The sequence below is a fragment of the Chrysemys picta genome, chromosome 10 (assembly GCF_011386835.1).
Source record: "Chrysemys picta bellii isolate R12L10 chromosome 10, ASM1138683v2, whole genome shotgun sequence".
Lineage (NCBI taxonomy): Eukaryota > Metazoa > Chordata > Testudines > Emydidae > Chrysemys > Chrysemys picta.
This window is the reverse complement of record NC_088800.1, coordinates 77,589,187-77,611,135: the sequence shown is the minus strand read 5'-3', so window position 1 is coordinate 77,611,135 and position 21,949 is coordinate 77,589,187. Positions and strand designations below refer to the sequence as shown.

General features: G+C 43.8%; 1 protein-coding gene across 3 annotated transcripts in view; it reads left to right on the top strand.

Annotated features, from left to right (window-relative positions):
- The first annotated feature begins 5,487 nt into the window (after positions 1–5,487).
- The window catches only part of TTYH3 (tweety family member 3), a 95,574-nt gene continuing 79,112 nt past the window's right edge, over positions 5,488–21,949 (top strand). For 2 of the 3 annotated variants that reach the window (XM_005289105.5, XM_008164708.4), the window contains exon 1: positions 5,488–5,910. In XM_005289105.5, the coding sequence (XP_005289162.2) occupies positions 5,788–5,910 (123 nt within the window). In that variant the 5' untranslated portion in view covers positions 5,488–5,787. The remainder of the gene's footprint in view (positions 5,911–21,949) is intronic. The other variant, XM_005289106.5, reaches the window with a different exon arrangement.

Genomic DNA, 21,949 nt, shown 5'->3' with positions numbered 1-21,949 from the left:
TATTTTTTCCAGATGCTAAATTGCAATAAATTATACTTAAAACATGTTAGGTTCACTCTTTCATGTAATCAGTTCATGTGTGTTGCCACAAGGATGTTCTACGGTCACAGCTGAGAATGCATTGTTCATGTGATTACCAATGGGAGGCAGGTGGTGCATGAGATGATCTCTGTATTAAAATTTGGTCTGTAGTGTAGAAAAGTTTGAGAGCTCCTGCAATAATAATAATAGGCCAAGTGCCTCTCTACAGTAAGAATTCACTTACATATGGGAACATTCCTTTGTAATGGAAAACAACAAAAAATTTTTTTTACAAGTTTTAATCTCCATAGAAAACAATACAGTCTTTGTAATGAGGCCAGTGAAATTGTGATTTCCATTGTTCCTGCTTGAGAGCACTGGCTGCTTGTTATTTATCATCCCCCTTTACTGCAAGGTCCCGAAGCTAGTCAGATAATTTACTTAGTTTTCAGTACATTTCCCAGGAGGATACACTCCACTTCTTACTTTTTGAAACTAAAAATAGTGTTTGTGTTTGTTAGAGAATGTGAAAGGACCCTCCAGCTTAATCAGGTTGCAGACCTTAGTTAAGTCACAATGTATTAAAGGCTCTGTTAAGAGCACAACACATGATCTGATGTGTTATGCATAATCGAGTCAATTCGTACTTAAATATACTTAGGGGTTTATTTAATGCAAGGGTCTGATTTATGTACTGATTGTCCACCAAATCAAATTAAGGGCCCAGTTCAAAGCCCATGTAATTTGTATCTTTTCATTAACTTCAATGAGCTTTGGATCAGAACCAAAAGAATGCCAGAAATTTGTTTGGATTCATAGATTCTGAAGCTAGAAGGGACCATTGTGATCATCTAGTCTGACTTGTAAAACACAGGCCATAGAACTTCTTCACAATAATTCCTTTTGATCTAGAGCATGTCATGTGCACGCTGCTAGTGTCATCTCAAGACCTAAGGCAGAATGTGAAACTGCTGTGTCCTGCGTTGTGAAAACTCTGCTGTAAGAATCTTGAAAGTGCCTAGTAGGACAGCTACCAAGGGGATGGGAAATTGGTTTGGGCATCCAGTGATAACAACTACGAGTTTGAACTTCCCGGGTGACTGGTTAAAGTGACCCTGCTTGGTTCTGTGTCAGGGGAAAAGATGTGACAAAGTGGGAATCCTCTATAATATTTTTATTAATTATATTAATGGCAGTGACTTGCTTGACTAGAGCTTGTTACCCAGTGGTGCTAGAAAGTTTAAAAGTTGCTCTTGGGGCAGAGCAGAAGACATGAGGTATTTGTGTCACATAACTGACTGGGGTAGTATGAATGGGTTGTTAAAGGGCTGACTGAAACCCACCCATATCAATGGAAGATCTGGAAAGACAATGGGAACCCGAATGAGTGAATGTGCTGTAGAAATTATTTTGAGGAAGTGTTATGGCCTGTGTTTCACAGCAAGTCAGACAAGATTAGCAAAATGGCTCGTGTTGGCCTTGGAATCTATGACTATAAAAAAAAAAAAGAAACTCTTGAATGGGTTTGGAGGATAGAAAAGTGGGTATGAATTTCAAAAGTTAAGATGTTTACATGTTTTCAGGAGAGAACTTACGATACCTAGCAGGTTCAAGTCCTTGCTCTGCTACAGACTTCCTCTGGGTAAGTCTTTCTGTGTCTCTGTTTCCCATCTGGAAAAGGGGGCTGACCGTACTTTTTTACCTTACGGGGTGTTGTGAGGAGAAAGACATTAAAGATTGTGAGTTGCTCAGATGCTACAGTGATGAGGGCCATATAAATACCCCTAATAAACAAGTAGGATGGGGACTTAATACTTTTTTACACTTGCCTATTTCTAAATACTTGGGATGTAATCCTGACACCCCCCCCCCATTAGAGTCAACATTAAAACGCCCTCTGACTTTAATGGGGGATCAGGATTATACCCTTGGAGTTCTTGTCTTCATTGTTCCATATTGGTGCATTTCTGTACACCACACGAGGTATGCTATTAACTCCTTGTTCAATTTGGAATAAACAAAACTGTTGACTTTATTTATTCGTCTGTATTATGTTTGACATACTATACCTGCTGCTCACTAAAAGCTCTATATTACATTTGAAAAAGTATAAATACTGAACATATTTGTCAAAGTGGATCAGGGTATTACTCCATCAAGCTCACTATTCTGCTTCTATCATTAACTAACTAGAGAATACTCCTCTAGATAATATACCTACATGAATGTGAAAAGCTGTACAACATTTGTATTTAAGGGAAAAGGACATTCTTTACTGATCCTTGCAAGCAATTAACATGAGATTGGGTTAACCTTTAACAAGCTTAGGTAGCTTGTTCTTAAAGATCACAGTTATCCAATCCTCTTTACTTTTGAATTTCTCACATATGTTCCTGGTTCTCTTTCCTCAGGCACTCCTGCAAATTTAGAACCCCTCACCATGCACCAGTTTAGATTATTTGGCCCAATATATTAATTACATTACAGTTATGAAAGTTTAAAATCATCTTTCATAGTGCTGCCCGGTTCCCTAATGTACTTAGATCCATCTGAAGTTACTCATGATTCTCCATAGTTTTTCCTAAACGAAATAGTTCTGTATTGTCAGTAATCTTCATCAACAGTTTATCCACTTTCCACTTCAAACCATTAATAAATATATTGAACAACACTGATTCAGATACTGGGCATGAATCCAATCCCTGAGCTATCTCACTACTAACTTCTCTGTCTTCTGAGGACCATCTAATTATTCTAATACTGTTTTCCTACTGTTTTCCTATCTGTAATTTCATACCTGGGGCAAATAACTTGACATACAAATACTCTGCTTAGAGAATCTGGCAGAGGTTAGCCCTAATTTTGACCTAATTCAAATTGATTATTTTTGGGGGAAAAAATATCAATTCCAGCACTGCAGGTGAGAAATCAATACAACCATTTTAGATTGTGTTTTTGTTTCTTGCCCAAGAAGGGTGGGAGGACTGAGCACTTTGGTATTGCTTCTTCTGGTAGAACATGAGGAGCGCACAGTCAGTTTAACTTTAGCTCCTGTTGAGTTTTAAGAACAGCTCTCCTAGCACAGAGAATGAAACTGACTAAGCGTCTTTTAGTTTCCCTCAGTGCAGAGAGCTCAGCTCCAGATGGAAGTAAAATGAGGTGGGTTTAGGCATCAGCTGCACTGTGCAGGTTTGATTTTGGGGGCAAGAGAGGAGAGATTGGGAGTAGGAGGAAAGATGTGGGAAGAGATGCAGAGGATGGCTTCTCTACATTTAGCTATCACTGTTAAATAACCTGCTAGCCAAAAGATGTATTTGTAATTTCTGAGTTAATTTTCAATTTTTTTGCTTTCTCTGTCACTTTCTAGGATTATTGCACACATTCTGGAAATTGTACTGTCCCCCCCCATCCTTCCTCTTTTAAAACATTTGTTCTTTAGACTTGTCTGTAGTACAAAAGGTTATTGTGCACAAATATGATTGTGAAGAACCAAATTAGCTGATATGCTGACCAGGGGTTTAACTATAACTAGATGATTTTATTATTCCAATATTTACCTAGCAGTAATGACTAAAGATGTCAACCAGGTTGAGCCCCATTGTGCTAGGTTCTGTACAAACATATACTACATGACAGCCTCTGCCCCAGAGTGCTTGGGACCAAATTTTTAAAGGTATTTAGGTGCCTAAAGATGCGGATAGGTTAGGTATCTAGTGGATCTTTGAAGACGCAGTTAGGTACATTTAGGTGCCTAAATACCTCTCAAAATCTGACATTACATTTTGTAATGTAGACCATTTAGAGAGTTTAGGAACTGATTTTTTTTTTTTTTTTTTGGTAGATGAGGCATTAGGGAAGAAAGTAAAATTCTGGAATGGGTGTGGAGTGTTTGTGATAATCCCACAACTGGAGATTGCTTAATGTTGCACAGTGGTATGATTGCTCTCCATAACGTATGATGGTGCCTTATGCTGATTCATAGCAACACCTGTTGTTCTACATGGTTCCTTATGCTGTGCTCATCACGGTAGTATCTGAGTGCCTTTCAGTAGTGCATTAAGTAATGTAACTATACATCTGTGACATGTTGTTTGTTCTCTCATCCTCTTCCCTGGGGCAGAAACTTGTGCACTGGAGTAACTTGTTTGGGTAGCGTTTTAGTTTTTTTGTTTTTGTTTTTTGTGTTGTTTTTTTTTCAGTATATATTGCTATGTATATATGTCAGAGAAGCCAAGGTCAAAGACATGTCAGCATTACATGAGTAAGTAATGTCACACGGGCTTGTGTGGCAGCTTAATGATGTGATGAGAAGTTGCAGGTATGTAATGGCGGCGGCATGGTGATGTGGAAAGGCGCACTGAAGCGTGGTGGTGATGGTGCTTGCACATCTGCAGAGTAATATGGAGTAACAGTGAATGGTTGTGATAGAGTGTCATGATGGTATTTGGCATATAATGGTTCAGGGACATGATGCCTTGACCCAGCCCCGAACCTGCTGCTGCTGCGGGGAGGGAGAGCTGGGAGGAGTCCTCTCTCCCCACCGTAGCCCCAGGGAGCCCCACTGCACCCCAAGCCCCTCATCCCTGGCCCCACCCCAGAGCCCGCACCCCCAGCTGGAGCCGTCACCCCCTCGCACTCCAACCCTCTACCTCAGCCCCTTCCTCCTGCCCCCTCCAAACCCCTCGGCCCCACCCTGTCACATGAATTTTGTTATGTAACAAAATTCATTCTGACATGGGTGGGAAAAATTAGAGGGAACACTGGTGCAGGCCCATGTTGGTGCATATCCTATGGTGGTGTAGAAGTACCATGAAGGTGTGTGGCATCACAGCTTGTGTTGGTGATGCAGGGTTTGGCGTGTGTGGTGTTGGTGCAGTGCCATGACAATGCACAGTGTGAGGGTATGTGGTGGTCGTTCAGTGAAGAGGTGGTGCGTGGTGGCCAAGTAGTGCCATGGTATCATAATGCATTGGCATGGTGGCCATGTTGTGACGTGATGTGATGGTGCAGCAATGTGGCGGTGCAGTGGCATAGTGATGCAGTGTCAGGATGGTGTGTGGTGGCAGTGCAGTGGTGTGATGGTGCCTCATGATGGTGGAGTGGCGTGGTGGCATGTGGTGGTGTGGTGTGACCGTGCACTGGCAGGGTGGCGATGGTGCAGCGGAGTGGCATGATGGTGCAGCAGTATGGTGCAGTGGTAGTGCAATGATGTGGCGTGATGGTGCACTGGCAGGGTGGCGATAGTGTAGTGTAGTGGCATGATGGTGCAGCGGTGTGGGGCAGTGCAGTGGAATGGCGTGATGGGGCAGTGACCTGGTGTGATGATGGGGCAATGCCCTGTCGCTGACACAGGCCTGGGCCGAACCCCCCGCCCCCGGGCTGAGACCCCGCACACTCGTCACACGGAGGGCGCCCGGGGGCGTGGCCGGCGGCGGGCGGCACCAATGGGAAGCGGGGGGGGCGGGGCCAGCCGGGGAGGCGGGGGAGTCTCCGCGAACAAAGAGCGAGCGGCCGGGCTGGCAGCGCGGAGCTCGCACGGGAGGCAGCCGCTCACCTGGGCCGAGCCGCAGCCGGTACCGCCATGCGGGGGAGGGCGCCGCCCGGGAGCCGCGGGGGCCCGGCCGCCTGATTCGGGGGAGCCAGCGCGAGAGAGCGGAGCCGGCGGCGCTTCCTTCCCCCCCATGGCAGCGACAGGCGGCTGCGGGTGAGGCGGGGGCCGCGGCTCGGGTCTCGGAGGGAGCGGTCGGCCGGCCGGCAGGGCCGGGCATGGCGGGGGTCAGCTACTCGCCGCCCTGGTGGGTGAGTCTCCTGCACCGCCTGCCGCACTTCAGCCTGCGCTGGGAGGCCGCCAGCGCCGACTTCCGCCCGGAGGACGCCGAGTACCAGCAGGTGAGGGGCCGGCGGTGGGGGGAGGATCTCGTCAATTTCTCCTCAGACACCCCCGGCTTGGCGTGTGCTGCCCCTCCCCCACTCCATGGGGTAGATCCACGCGGAGGGGGGGGCGGTGTCTGCCCTGCCCCTCCCATGGGGTAGATCCGCCCTGGGGCAGGTGGGGGAGGGTATCCTGCCCCCCCCGGGGGGGTAGATCAGCCATGGGGCAGGTTGCCTTCTCTGCCTGTAGTCTATAATACATCTCTTCTCTCTCCCCTGCCGCCCCCCCACACCCAGGAGAGAGGCAGGAAATGATTAGCCCCTGGAACAATGAGCACAGACCCTGAGTTGCTTGAGAGCAGCTGAAGCTCTCCTTCCTCTGGGGGGAGGGTAAAACACCAGCCCCTCGGGCCCAGCTGCCAAAGGGGATGGGGAGATGGCTCCTCGGGTTGGAAGGGTCACGCTGCCGCAGGCTGAGCTGCCCAGGTGAGGCACAAGCGCTGCCTTCTAGCCTGTGGCTGAATGATAGGTACTTGGGGTGCCACTTTGTACAAAATATCCCATCCTACATAGGATTGGAGCGGTGGTTCAGATAGCTCAGCACCCTGCCTTTGTTGGGACTCAGTGAAATGTTCAGTGTCTCTTTCTGAAGCCATCTAAAATGCTTGGTAGACAACAGATGGCTTAGGTGCGACATAGGACCAAGTGTGTGAGGAGACACTGGCAGGATACTTGTGTCCTTTGCGTTGCTTAACCTGCACTTGGGTGACTTGCTGTCTAATTGGAATGATGGTGGAGTGGATCTGTGTATTTTAACATCTGTGTTCTCTGCTGCCATCTTAGACTGGAGCTGCAGTGATTCAACTACCTCATTGTGCCACGCTCTTTGGCTTTGAAAACACCATTTTGCTTCACTGAATATACTTAGTTCTGTAGGGCACCACAATACCATAATGCAGAAATGGGAAGGCATCTAAGCAGTGCTTGCCTACTGTAAAGAGAGATGCTATAGGAATATTTTAGCTAGCAATATTTTTGTTTTTAAGTAACTTCAGATTGCAGGGTTGATTATAGCAAAGACTATTCTTGGGTCCCTTTTTTAATAAAGTGGGTAGGTGGCAACAAAAATGTCTCTGAATCTGAGAGCAGAATTGTCTTCTGACCTTCAACCTTGGTCTTTCTCTTCTTCACTCATCTGAATTTCCTTGGTTGGAGGAGAAATCAAGATGTTTTTTTTAAAAAAAAACATTCCACAACAAAACTCTACATATGTCCAATGGTTTTAGCTCACTTTTTTGGACTGAGGTAGTTGCCTCCTGTAGTGAAACAAGGAGTGTGAAGTATTGAAGAGGAGAAAAGTGTACGTTTGGGAAACTGTTCTTGGATTGTTATGAAAAAAACACACTAGTAGTCACTGAATATATATCTGATATGCTTGTGTTGTTTTTAGTAGTTTAAAATAGAAGCACTATTTCCAAGTACTGTATGCTCTCTGTATATATTATAAAATACTCTCTCTCAGTAGTTCTGTTGAGACTTCAAGTGTTATAGCGAAGTCTCTTGGGGTTGGTAAACCTCCTGTTGTTCCTGCCTCATACGGTTGCAAAAAGAGTGTGTGCTAGTTAAGGACTAGTTTTTGTCATTGCTATATGGCTATTTTAACTCTTGTCAAACAGAAATCAAGGGTGTAAGTTGTGTGTGTTTAGAATGTCATCCCAGCCTACTTCAGTGCTGTTTATGTATAGCACATAACCTCTGCAGCTCCATGAACAAATGTAAAGAGAGTAGCAGTGTTCCATCCTGTTGCTGACTCTGTAACAAAGATGCTCTGATTCTGTAAATGGAAAGACATGTCAAGGATTTGCATGCATGTGTGCAAAGCATAATATAATACAGTAAAACTAGAAAATTTAACCTGGTCGTCAAAGTAACATTGCAATCACTCCCTTCCACTCTAAATTGTTCTGAAGGCATCCTGCTTTGAATGCTTGTTTTGTCAGTATTTTGAGTATGAGGGGTAGGGATAGCTCAGTGGTTCGAGCATTGGCCTGCTAAACCCAGGGTTGTGAGTTCAATCCTTGAGGGGCCACTTAGGGATCTGGGGCAAAATCAGTACTTGGTCCTGCTAGTGAAGGCAGGGGGCTGGACTCGATGACCTTTCGGGGTCCTTTCCAGCTCAAGAGAGTAGGTCAGTGTGAACTGTAAATGGAGCAAAAGGATAGGATATCTCCACATATTATTATCTCCTCTTCCCCCCCCCCCCCCCCCCCCCCCCCCCCCGCTAAATACAACACAAGTAACTTAGCATGCTCCATTCTTCATGCACTTTAAGTACTTAAAATATAGGCACTTCTGTTTAAACTGGTTCTTGGAATTTGCAAATTTTTTTCCCCCTCTGAGCATATGGTGATGGTGAATTTTCCCCTGCCCCCTGGTTTTCAGTACCTAGGAAAAACTACCTATATTTAATGTAAGCATGCAGTGTGGCAGCTTGTAGTTCTATCAACGTCCTTGATTGCACTCTACTGAGCTAACTGGAACTGACAGTAATGCTGGAGACTTCATAGGTGCACTCTATCCTTTTGCTCTCCTATCTTCAGTAAGAAGGGACAGGAGAATATGCTTTTATCAGTCTCCTGAGAATTGTCAAGCCATTATATAGTTAGACCCTTGTCATGAGCTGATATCCGCACGCTTACCAACAGGGCTTCTGAGTAAATCAGAATTTGAATGGAAATATTTTCTTAAGGAAACAGCATCCTGTTCCTTCCACAGTCTTGGGGGTGGGGGGAAAGAAAAGGGGGATATTTGCAGTTTCCCTTAAAATAGACTAATAAAGATGGTGGTCTTGAAAGCTGTTCTCTTGTATCCCTGTTTCATCCAAATAGGAATACAGGAAATGCATGGGCTTTAATGGCCACTGTAACATAGCACAGAATGGTGGCATATCAAACATAGTATCTTCATATCGATGTAGCCTGTGTTTTCTAAGTGTAGTATAGCTGCTTCCCCCCCCTCCCCCACAGGTGGATTGGCAAGATCAAATAGGTCTTTCCATCTGCTATGATTAGTGTAATGAGTAAGCTTCCATTGTGCTAAATGATGTCTATTTGATGTCTGCTGAAACCTGTGTAATGCTTGTGTGGTTTTAAGTTGAATCCATTCTGCTTGTCTTTGAAGTCTGAATCCTTCCTGTGTCTATTGGGACCCTTGTGTATGCACATGTGGAGCTTGTAATTGGTGGCTCTGTTCTGCATGTAGTGAGATGGTGCTGTCCTGTCTCTGGGGGGCGGGACTACTCTATGCTTGTTTGCCTGGAGATAGCTGTGACCATTGTGTTGTAGTAACTGGGACTACATCCTTTTTGTCCATGAGAACATGAGGGATCCTTATGGCAACAGTGTGCCATAGTCTGTCTGACTCAGATGGAGGGGTGGGTGTGTGTGCCCTCAGGCTGTTGAAGGACTCTAAACAATCTGTGGTGGTGGCTTTTCATGCCCTCCCACCTTTTTTCACTATATGTTCAACTGACAGGTTAGAACAGGCTGTGCGGAAGAGGAGAATGAGCCCTCCAGGGTGGTTTAGGTTGGTTGGTTCTTATTTTCTCTACTGGTGTCACTACATAAAGTACATAGTGGCCCTTTAAATGCTTTGCATCAGTTGCAGCAAATTGTGCATCCCTCCATATAAAGAGTTGGATATGTAACTAGGGGAGACAAGGAAAGGAGACAGTAGTTATGCAACTGCTAACTAGATTAGGATTAGGGAAGAGGTTTTTCTGTTTCTGGGGAGGGACTCTGCTTTCATGTTTCTGGTTTCCATGTGCTGCTTTGAGGGTTGCATCTACTGAAATCACTCTAGAGCAGTGGTTCTCACAACAAATTTTTGGGTGGCCCCATAGTGCGGCCACCAACTCTTGCTGGTGGCTGCTCTGACAATTTTTCCTAAAATACTTTAACTTTAGGAAAAACACAATGATTTGGACACATGCATATTTATTTAATTGATGTAGGGTTTTTTGCAGACTCAATTAAAAAATGTACAGTTGTCTATTAATTACTGGACCTAAACAGAATAGAAACACAAGGTGCTTTGAATGTTTTGGTGGGGTGTGTGTTTTTATTAAAAAAACAAACAAAAAAAACTTGCTAGCTAGTAAGTCTGCTGTGAAAAGTGAGATTTTTGTATAATATTAACTATTATACAAAAATCTCACTTTTCCCAGCAGACTTACTCAAGCTGGGGGACAAATTAAGCTCTGTATGGGGAGGTGGGTAGGAGGATAGATGGGAGGGGAGATGGGGGAGGTGAGCCCAGAGTGAGAGTGTGTGGCCCTGGTGCACAGATGGGGACTGGAGGCTGTAGCAAGGGCCAGGGGTGGGGGCGGGGGGGGGGAGCCTGGAGCCCTGCGGCTGGGGGATGGAGCAGCCTGCTGCTGCTGCATGGCCAGAAACTGTCACCCACCACCGCAGGGCTTAAGCCTGAAGCCCGAGCCCCACCGTCCCCTGGATCAGTGAGGTATAACAGTTATATCTTGAGTTCTAAGCAGTTGTTTCAGCTGTATCCTCCTCCTGAGTCATATTGTAGTGTTCCTTTAAAGCTTATTTTGCAGTGAGTCATAAGGTGGGAAATGGAACCGAGCCTATGTTGCTTTTGACAGCGCAGTACTATCTCCCGTTCCTAGGCTTTTTACTGTCTTAATGAATTTCCAGGAGATGGTCATACCAATGCTGTCAAATTACCCTTGGATCCAGTCCACCAGATCAGTAAGGTTTCTCTGCAGCTTGTGCTATTGTCCCTGACTAAAGCAATGTAGGAATGTAAAAGCTCTTCATTTATTAGCCCAGGTGACCTGAGTGGTGTGCCACCCAATTTATGGTGCTGAGAATAGAGCTAGCCAGAAGCCTCTTTCAGGAATGTCTTGCCTGCTGGAAGGATGAGCTGAAGTCCTAAGAGGCTTTTTAACACAGCAGAACTGTTGCTAATGGGATGTCCTAGGAGTGACTGCTGCTTGGTACTAATACCATCAAAAGGGAAGTTTCAATAGTAGCTGTTAATGTATTTTACTATAACTGTTCTTAACTCTTGTAAGCACTCGGATGTGTGGTGTTTTATAAATAGACTTGGAAGGATTAGATTTTGATTGGTAATGTTGGCAAACATGGATTTCACCACGCGCACACACACACAAACTGACATATTTCCATTGATTGAAATTTATAAGTAGGCAAAATAAGAAAAATGCTGCTTGAGAACTAATTAGAATTTGATTTAAGGATATTTACTTTCTATATTTTTGACATGAGATGTTGACAATTTGTATATTTTAACAGTTATTGAGATTCAAAAAGTTAAAGCTTTATATCTACTAGTGTTAAATGTCTTACTGCTCTCTAATTTCCCAAAACTTTGAACGTTTAAGTTGATAAATGCTTAAAAAATAAATATAGGTATTTGTCAATTAAAGAATTCTGCTAAGCCTATTTATGAACAAATAAGGGCTATGAAAGCTTACCCACAGCTTTACTTTTGTGCCTTAGTCATTACCTCAATTTAAGCTCTTGCAGAAAGCTGATAAAACATCTCTGAATCACTGCAAAATGGCAAAGTCCACTGGAGTCTATTTCACTTGTGACTAGATTATCTTGCACCTTTAGAGCACTTAGTTCTAAAGGCATCTAACTACAGCATCATAGGCTTTGTCTAAACTGTTTGTTTTTTTTTTTCTTTCTTAAATTCCACCATTACTACCACCTGTGTGGCTTCCTGGAAAGGGGCTAGAATAGACCGCAATTGTGGGGAGGTCTAGAATAGACAGACTACAGGCAGCCTCTGGCATTTGAATAGTCATGTCACCTACACCTGCTCTGAACAAGGTTAGATGACATGGTGATTAAACCATTGGTAACTGGTTTATGCCATTCTTTCCACCACTGGTGGAGTTGAAGTGATGGTGGTACTGGGTCTACGCTAGACTAATTCTCAACCTTTGGGGGCAATCCCTACTGTGATGTCACCCAGCTGTTCCCTTGGGTACACCTCCACCTCTACCAGAGCTCTTCTGGTGTAGTACTGTTTGGCAACTGTGCTAGTCAGGCTAACGGTCAGCTTGTTGTACCAGGATTCTGGAGCTTGGTGCTATGTTAAATTCTACTGATGCTTCACTTTGGTTTGCAGACTTCAGTTTAGTGCATGGTTTTTGTGTAGATTTGAAGGGGGGGGAGGGGAGTTCAGCAAGACAGATTCCATCTGGTACTTTCTGGCTCTACAAGGTTCTCGCCCTACACGTACCAATTTTTTTTTGAGTATTTCTTGGATGGAGAAACTCAGTGCAGACTAAGCTGCCAAAGAACTTGGATTAGAGACATTGTTGTAGAACTCCTCTACTGTACTGGCGTCTCACTCCAATCCTGAAACCCAAGAGCATTTCTGTAAATTCAAAACACGTGGAGTTGGATGATGTGTTCTTGTTCAGTTACCAGTTGGCTCAAAGTCAGAGGGTAATGGGTTAGTCTTGAAGTTTCTTTCATGGATAGATGGCGTGTTTTCCAGGTCAGTTCTATTAGCCTGAGGTTGCATTAATTATTTTCTATAATGTCAGGAGAGGCTGGGTTGTGGGAGTCCATTGTTGCTCTCCAATGAAGCTAAAGTTGCATTTAAGGGTCTCAAAATGGTGGTGCCTCCCCCAGTTTCCCATGGCCTAAAATTGAGTAGCTGTTATGCCTCTGTCAGCAGATGGATATTGCAGTCTGATTTTGTCATTCTTTGTTCATACAGGGGTGTGGAGGTGGCAGCATGGTGTAGCAACATAACGTACTCCAAAATGCAAACACTTGATTTTAAAAAGTCTCTCTAGCAAACCATGCAAGTTGGGGTTTGTGTTGCTACAGAGCTAAATGCACAGCCAACATCTGGTATATAGTCAGGAGACAGTGAACTCTTGCCAGCTTTCTGTCTGAAGGGTCCCTTGCTCACTGATCCAGGCTGCACTGCTGCATTTTCAGCTAGTCCCCTGAGAACTGTCTGTTGCTGGAAACAACAAACTTCTGATTAGGGGTAAGCTTATCAGAACAGTTGCTGAGAATGCATCATTTTAGCAGATCATGGTGCATGCAAATGGCTACTTGGCTAGAGGAAGGTCTAACTCTTGCCCATCTCATCAAGGCAGAATGTGGGATTAATGTTAATTTCATTCTGGAGAATGCACATTGTCTTGCCAGTGCTGTTGAGCTCTGGTTTTAGGAAATCTTTACAGAGCAGATGTCTGTTAGAAAGTGTCCTGCTGGGTCTGAGCTGGAATAAAAACTTAAGTTAAAAGCATTAGAAGGCTAATCAGCTGATGTAAATTGAAACCCTTTTTTCCTGCTTGAGAGCCTTGTATCTATCTGGTTTAGGTCAAATTTAGGAATTTAAAAAAACACAACAAAACACAAGAAACTGATGCTTTATTTATAAATCCTCTGGTCGTGTTTCTGCAGTGAGCTGCTTGCATTTGTCTTACCAGTTCTGTTTCCCTTTTGGAGTTTAGGTAGGTAGTTATGACTATAGTGTAGGTATAGTCCTTAAGCAGACAGCTGTCAAGTGTTGGAAGAGGGTGTTCTTGTTGGTCTTAATTATTTGTGTGCTTCAAAATGCTGTGAGTTCCCGAAATGGTCTTCATTTGCTTGGCCTGGTGAATTGAACATGGTGCACTGATCACTTGACTTTGTATATCTAGAAGGAATCATGCCTGTTGCTGTATACAAGATTATTTTTTTTGAGGTTGGGGAGGGTCTGGGGGGCAGTGTTGCTTATTGCTATAAATTATGACCATTTTCAGATCTGAGTATGGATGGATATAAATATTCCAGTGTTTAGAGGTGGCCGTATTTCTATCCCTCTTTCCCAGGGCAAAAACTGAAGACTTGGATAGTATTCTATTAGGTGCAGCTCATAAACACAATTTTAAGTTGCCAGAGGATTCTTGAATCTAGCTTCAGAAACTGACTTCTGGTGTTAGAGGATGAATGAATGGCAAGCAGAACTGATTTTGCTCTTCGTCTTTTGCTGCTTTGCCTTTCTTTGGATAGGCATTTTCTCGCCTTGTGTCTTATTCAAAGCCCTTGTTTAAATGTTAATTTTGAGCCAATAAATCGGTACAGTTTCAAGCAGAAGCTCGTGTGGGATTTTTTTAATAGACTTTCTTTTGCATTCTGAGAGAGGTGAGAAATTCTCACCCAGAAGAATATATCCCATTAGACGTGACACTGGAGATTAAGGGTGGGAATCTAGGTGGCTTTGCCCTAATTAATCCACAGCTTTAAAATGTGTGTTAAGGAGCTGTGCATGAGGATTAGTTCCTTGCTTCCTTGTCCCTTCTTACCGATGCTTGGGGGCATAATTTCCTTTTGAACATTGTAAACAGAGGTTTGTCTAGTATCTGCCTGGTCTTTTGAGGTAGTAGCTTCCTTTTCATTACCTGTGTGCAAAAGGTAAAGTCCTGAATTGCTGTCTTGTGCCACCTGTTATCTCTGCAGGCCTGTGTTGTGGTGGAGCTCGCAGTAGTGTGCTATCTGTCATTCCAGTCCTGGGGTGCATCAGAAATTACAAATGGCTATGGCTAGTGGGGAAGGAAGATAGACCTGAAGGCCAGGGGAGTGGTAATGTTGGGAGAGAAATGTGTTGGTGCTCCTCTAATTGAGATTCAGTCAGTTATGTCTGAGGACTAATTTCTACAAGGGCATAAGAATGAGCTCTTGATAGCTGCTAGGTCCCCTGCTCCCCTTCTTGTTTTCCTGTTGGGTCTTCCAATATTAAGTGGAAGTTGCAATCTCCAGTCCTGCAGCTTGGGTCTTTTTTTCTAGTAAAGGGGATTTGAAATGGGGAGGAGCATGGCCCAGTATGCCTGGGTTTGTGCACGTTTTGGCTCCTTGGATATCCAAACATCTGAACTTGGGGTGGGTTATAATTACTCTGGAAATATCAGGAATGCAGAATCTTGTCTTGCCTTCCTCATCTTTCTGAAGCTCTCCTAGAAGACCCATATGAAGACTAGAGGCTCTCCTTAACTGAAGAGATGGGGAGAGGTTTTTAATATCCAGCAGTTCGTTTAGCTCTGAGTTTGACACATGAGCAAAAATCATTTTGAATAAAAATTGGCTTCCCCTTAAAGACTGAGTGAGTGAAATCTGACTTGATGTCCTCTTATTAGACAAATCTTATCACTATTTCTGCACAAGATCTTGGGGGTGGTGACTTCCTGTCTTCAGTTTCCACATTCCAGAGTGCACAAGGTACTGGTGCTCCACATGGTACCAGAAGAGAAGTCACTTCAGTGCTGTGATAGATGGGGACTCTCACTGTTCAGGGCAACTGCAGCTGTAGTTCCCCTTCAGTGTCCCAACAAAGACACCCGCTCTCAGGCTTCCAGCTTCCCAGCTGTTGCCTTTCTGGAAGTAGACCTGTGCGCCTCTCCCTTCTGACTGGAATGTTTCCAGGCTTCACAGTTCCTTGCCTTCACTATCAATCGCAGCACACACAAGTGTCCTTGGGCAACTTCCTGTTTTCTCTTCAGAAATGGTCAACAGGTGTAATTCCTACCATTGAAAGATACCCCACATGCTTCTTGTGCAAGACTACTTCATTTTTAAGGTAAAAAGCATTACAGAGAAAATCTTTAACAATAAAAGAAGCAACATGCCTGCTAATAAGCTTACCAGAGTTCACCCTCATGTGCATTCTAGCAGGAGCAGTCCTGCAACCAACTCATTTAAGGGGATTCCTTGCAGTTACCAGTTCAGCTCAGATCAAGCACTCCGTCTTATGGGACTTCAGTATGCCCAGCTGTTTTCAACCCTAGCCGAAGAATTGGGACCCTTCCTGGACCAGAGATCCTGTCCAGTTGCTGAATCCAGAAGAAGACCATGAATCTGTTCTCCTTTTTCACAGGCTGTCTCCTGTTTTGTCTGCTAGAACCCACAGGCTTCAGGGTCTGGTGACCTAACTGCCCTCCCCCACAAGAAAACCTCTGCTAATGTGCTTAATGCTGCAAGGATACTTTTGCTGCCAAAAACTTATAGGTGGTTAACTTTCATGTTTTAAATACTGAACTCTAAGAAGCCCAGTTAAGGTTCTTGCACCAATTTCTACTTTTATTTAAGCATTGGGATACAGTGATATGAAACCAGTTGGATACCACGAATGAATTATAAGGTCTCTTTTTGTGATTATGGTGTGGGATGTTTGAGTGGTGCTGACACTGATGCAAATGGCACGTTATCTGTATTCATCAGCTATAAGAAGTCAGCTGCTAGCTTGATCTCCTTTTTAAAGAAACCTGATTTTCATGTTTTGAAAACAATGAAGAGGCTTTAAGGTTCTTTAATAAGACAAGTGTCCCATCAATAAACTGAACAATGAATACAGTTGGGATGTCAATACTTAATATTGCAATGATTATTTATAGGTTCACATTAATCAACATCTCATTCAAATCAGACCAACTGTCAACTCCAGTTGAATAATCTGAGTAGTAGTTATTGATGTGATCCCAAATACAAGTGTTGTGCAGATTGCCCAAGCTGGTGCAATAGGGGATATTCCTCAAGTTTATGTTGGAGAGGGTCCTTTGGTGAGGCATGGAGACTAGGGATGAGGAATAATACTTTTTCCTGGATGACCAAATCATGCCTAGAAGTGCACATCTAATTTAGCTTCACAACACTTCCATACCACACTTCTAGAAGATGAGAAGTTTCATGCAGGTAGTGTATAAGTCCTTTTTATGGGATAGACAAATACTGATGTTTGTCCCTACTGTGTGCAGGGACCACTCCTTTTGCCCTCCAAAATGTTGCTGTTCATGCATAGACCTTTAACAAGCAAGTCTTCCATTCAAAGTTGGAGTTAAAACTTCATTACAAAATTCAACTTCAAATTGAAACAATTCAACTTCTCTTGACTAATAGAGTGCTTCCTCATGGGAGCGGTTCACCTGAACACTTATTGGCCTACGTGTACAGTGTGTTGCTTGTTCAGACAGTGTGTGAGAGCAAGAAGCGCCAAAGGTAAAAGTGGTTATGCCAAAACTGTGAGCAAATAGTTGCACTTGTAAATTCATGAACGATCCCAAACTGACTTGGGTTATAATTAATCTTTTGTCTAAACAAATTAGCTAATTCCCTGTTGTCTGCCCCTTGAAGATTCATGGTTTTAGTAATCTACAAAGTAAAAGTACATCTAATATTGCAGCATGGGGTTATGCTTAAATATACCATCTGGTTGAAAGTATAAAGCAACACTTCACCACGTGTACACCACTCTTGCTTCAAGCTCTTCCTTCCCTCCCTTTAATAACTTTTCCTACTGTCTTCCTCTTGTTTGGATATGTGTACTTTGGTCATCTCCTCATCCCTAGTTCCTTGGTAGGTTCGTATGTAGGCACTACCTAGTATACATGGAATTCTGGTACGGTCTCCTAGAAGATTGAGTGTGCTGGTAAAACAAAAGTGGCTTGCTGATGTCGATATTAATGGGTATTTGCATCTGGACTGAGCTAATAGTGAAGTGCTGATGTTTGAACCACGTGCTTTCACTGTCTGAGGTCTGCAGATTGGAACTGCTGGCCTGTCCTCTGTTTGCATTCCACTAGCTTGCAGTTCATAAGGAACTAGCAAATTCTTTCTCCCCCCTTCCTCATGCCCCCCCCCTTTCAGAATCCTTCATCTTTTAAGACAGTCTGACATTCTTGTGGGTGGATGAGAAGACTATGGCAAGAGGATTTTGGTGTATATTGCTTTTGCAGGCAGGCTCAATCAGAGGAAGGGTGGGATATGACTGGCCGCCTGCTCTTCCCTCCCCCTTGTACTCCCTCCAAGAAATGCTGAGAAAGTTGAGAATAATAGAATTCATGAAACTCAAGCTGTGCTTTAGGATAAATCTGTTTTCTATTTCTGCCTGTTCGCTGGAAGCCTCAAGCTGAACTGAAATTGTTAAAGTTGGGTGGGGGAAGGGTATTGAATGAATGAAAGTAGCAAAGTCAGCATTTATCGAGAGCTTGTTACACAGTATCTAGCTGCTTCTGTATTCAAAGGCTGCTGGTATGTGTTTTGTAACAGCTTCAGAAAGCATTTGTATTCAGCTGAGTAAAAGGTGTTGGCATTCCCCTGCCAGCTTTGATCTGACCTGTCAGTGGTCTGAGTGACTGTGTCTAGGGCATGTCAGACCGGAGTGTGATGGGGAACATATCTGCTTTTTGTTTTTTTTTTCCCTGGACCCTCCTCCTGTAGTGTCCTTTCAGCACCCTGATTATTAAGGGCAAGAGCTACAATGATAACTTGAAGACCATTGGGGAAATCCTTTGGTTCTTTGAAGGAGCAAAGAGTATGCATATAAATATTTGTGTGTGGTGTTTCAAATTAAACAGCACAGCATGTGTGCCAATGCCTAGGAACGCTCTCTGTTACCATTGAAGGTCTTATCCAGGGGATGTGCATGTAATAGGCTTTTAATCAGATTTAGCTTTCAGATGATCTGCATTCAAAGTAAATTGTCACTGTGTGTATAGAAACTAAGGAAGAGACTGGGAGTGGTTGGTGACTTGCCTCTGGCAACATCTTGCCTCCTGACACTGAATAGTAGCAGAAAGAGGAAAGGGTGGAGTGCCTTCAAACATGTCTTTCATGGGATGTGCAATCAGCTAGTCCTTAAATATAAAAGCAAGTAGGGCCTTTGTAACATTCTTTTCCTTCTTTGAGTAAAAATCATTTGCCAACTTCGGTGCTGACAGTTATTGCTATAACTTTAATTGCCCTCTATAAGAAGGTTCCCAACAATGGGAGTAACAATTTAGTGTAGAAAAGGTGTTGTCATCATTGACTTTAAAAGTGAGTGTTTACTCTGAGGTGGAAGAGTGGCTGGCTGGATTTTTTTGTAACTTCTCATCCAGCTACAGTACAGATGATAGCTACTTGATTCCTTTCCCTGTAGAGGAAGCAAATGCAGAACAATGGGACTGTTCTAACTGCCCTCTAAACTAGCACTGGCAGCCTGTCTATACTAATGCTCCCTTGATTAGAGTAGTGTGGACAATACCAAAGTGATATCCCTATGCACTCTTAAGTAGATATCTGGTCACTGGTCTGTTTAGACAAATCTGATAATAGGCCTATTCATGCCTCAAGTGTAGGAAATCTATTTTGAAGTCTGGTGGTAATCTGGGAATGGGTGGTGGGGAGATACAACTCATTATGGATGGAAATGTCTTAACAAAAATTAGTTGTTAGAATGTTGACATTCCCCTGAAAATGAAACACTGTGTGTGTGGTTCTATTACACTCATCAACTTGGTTATTTAGTCTTTGCCCAGGTGGAGTGGAAAGCAAGGAGAAGAGCACAGATAAGAACTTTTTTGGTTTTGTTTGTGATTTAGTGGAGTATCAACTTGGATAAGGGTGTCTTTATTTATTTTTATATATTTTATAAAAATAAATAAAGCTGCAGGACCTTGGCCAAAGATTTGTTTCCCTTTAGTGTTTCAAATTGTGTGGTTCCTTCTGACTAGTCCAGTATTTATTAATGTAATAAGGCTGCCTGCTTCTACAGTCTCTTGGACTACCACTAATTCAGAAGTCTGTGTAATACACGGCTATGGAAGGTTACATTTTGTTTTTCAGTGTCTAAAACTGAAAATTCTCTGTGGAGCACTCCTGGACTGATCTAGGTCTAAGGGATTTTAGTGCCCATGTGGTGAATCTAATAACTTGACCAGATGGAATCAATCCTACTAACTGTAGTGAACAGCCTGAACACCACAATTTTCGAGTTAAAGTGATCACCTTGCATCCAGATAAGACCACTGTGGATAGAATTCATGGTGGGCGTGAGAGAGAGATTGGAATATCAGAAGTGATGGCTGATCACTGCAGGCATAGTATTTTAACAGGCTTGCCACTGAAACTCTTAACTGCTGGTTTGAGCTTTTCTATCTTGTCCTTTTGCAGATTAAAGGAAAAATATACTTCAAACATAGGCTCTTAGGAAAAGCATATTAAGCTCTTTCACAGTCTTGGGCTTATCCTCAACATTAATCTAAAATGTGTCCAGTCCCCTTGCTGTAGAGACGGTCGCTGAATGGCCATATACTCTACCAGGATGGACTGAGATGCTCCCTGTGTGTGCATTTTAGAATGCAGCTCTCGAGCTGCAGCGTGAGCCTGGACAGAATGCTGCGAGCATTCTACTGGGGTGTAAATAACAAGGTTGGACACTTCCCCTGGCTCCGCTGCATTTTATTCATCCTGCTTCGCTTTAGCCTCCGCATTGCCTGCCAGACTTCTCTCCTGGGGCTGTGGGGCTTCAGCTGTTGGATGTGGGGAGAAGCAGAGTGGTGAACTTGCTACTGATTTGACTTGTATTTTTTCTCTTCCTTTCTCCCTCCTGCCAATATGAAATTCTTACCCAGAGAATTACTTGCCAAATCCATACAAGAGGAAACATTTTGTCTCCCCACCTCTTTTATCATTGTCTGTGTTGGCCTTCACATTCTTGCATCCAGTGAAATACAGCTAGCTACCTGTAAAGCATTTCTATAGCAGACAATCTTTTAGTCCCCAAGGAAACCTTGTTTGCAGTGATGCTGCGTCTGAGCTACTGCTGTTATACCCATGTGATGGGCTCTTGCGAGCCATGGAATCGTCCTCTCCCTGCCCCTGTTGGTTGACCCATTTTTGACACTTTCCCAGTGCAGCACAGAATTACAAAACCAATCCGAGCAGTAATAATAGATCATTCAGAGGACAGCGCTGAATCTGTCTTCAATCAACATTGACTAGGCCCTAGTCCTGGTCAGGACAGGTGACAGAAGCCATCCTCCAAGTATAATCTAGGACTAGCACTTAAAACCCAATTTCTAAATTAAAATGGGTTTTTTCTTTCTGTGCTTACTATAGCTTTCTTGCTGACGATACCCCGTTGGTGGAATAAATAGATAACCAATGTCCTTACCAGTGTTTTGTTAACCAGGCTCAAATAAAACTGGAATTTTAGTGACTTCCCCATGTTTTGCAAGCTGTCATAAAAAATGCCTTTTCAGGAATGTACTGGCCTTATCTGTATCTCCTTTATTGTAGTGTATCTAGTTAACTTTTTTTGTAACTGTCCTCTGAAATTTCTCCCCTTCAGAATCCTGCCCTTGTTGAACAGCATAACAATTCCTGACATGTTTGCCAATCTCCTGAATATCAAGCACTCTTCTAAAACACTTCTAATTTAAAAAAAAAAAAAAAGTCTGTGTGCATCAACTATTCTTTCATCACTTCTCAACCGTGGTGTAATGTAACCATGGCCCCAAACTAGGTGACTAGCCTTGCATGAGTTTCCAATGTTGGGGATGCACACAATTATCGGTTGGCTGGTTCTGATATTGGTCCCTTGTTTCGTGGAATTCACTTGATATATATCATGGTTTTTTTGCTTGTGTAATAAACTTAGACTTCATAATGAAGTGCATTAAAACAAAGCAGATATTTAGCTTTTATTTTGGTTGTGTGTAGCAAGACTTCCTTTGTAATTTTTGGGAGCTTGTGGAAGATGAGTGGTGCCCTGGGGGAGCACCAGCTAAAGGGGAGGACGCGTGACCTCCCCACCCCATGTTGCCTTGGGGGCGGAGCTATGTCCTCCTGCTGCGTTGGCTCCCCCCAGCATGTTCAGCTGTTTTCCCTAACAGCCAGGCCCTGGAGCCACTCCTGGATACTGCCTGGAGCAGCACAGCAGCTGCCTGGGAGAATGCCTGGCTACCAAGGCAGTGGGTTGCCTCCCATCCAGGCTTGGCTTCCGGGACAGTGCCTAAGAAAGTAGGAGTCATCCCCACATGCTCTGTGCACAGCAGTAGCTGGCTGTGAGAGAGCCTTGCTGGGGAAGGGACAGAGGCAGGTTGCACCATGCCCAGGCTTGACTTCTGGGGACAGGAGCCGTCTTTGAGCATGTCAGAGGGGGGGCTCCGGCTCACTCAGCACCTGTCCCCAGAAGCTGAGCCTCGGTGGGCGGCAGCCTGCTGCTGTTGCAGCCAGACGCTCTCCCA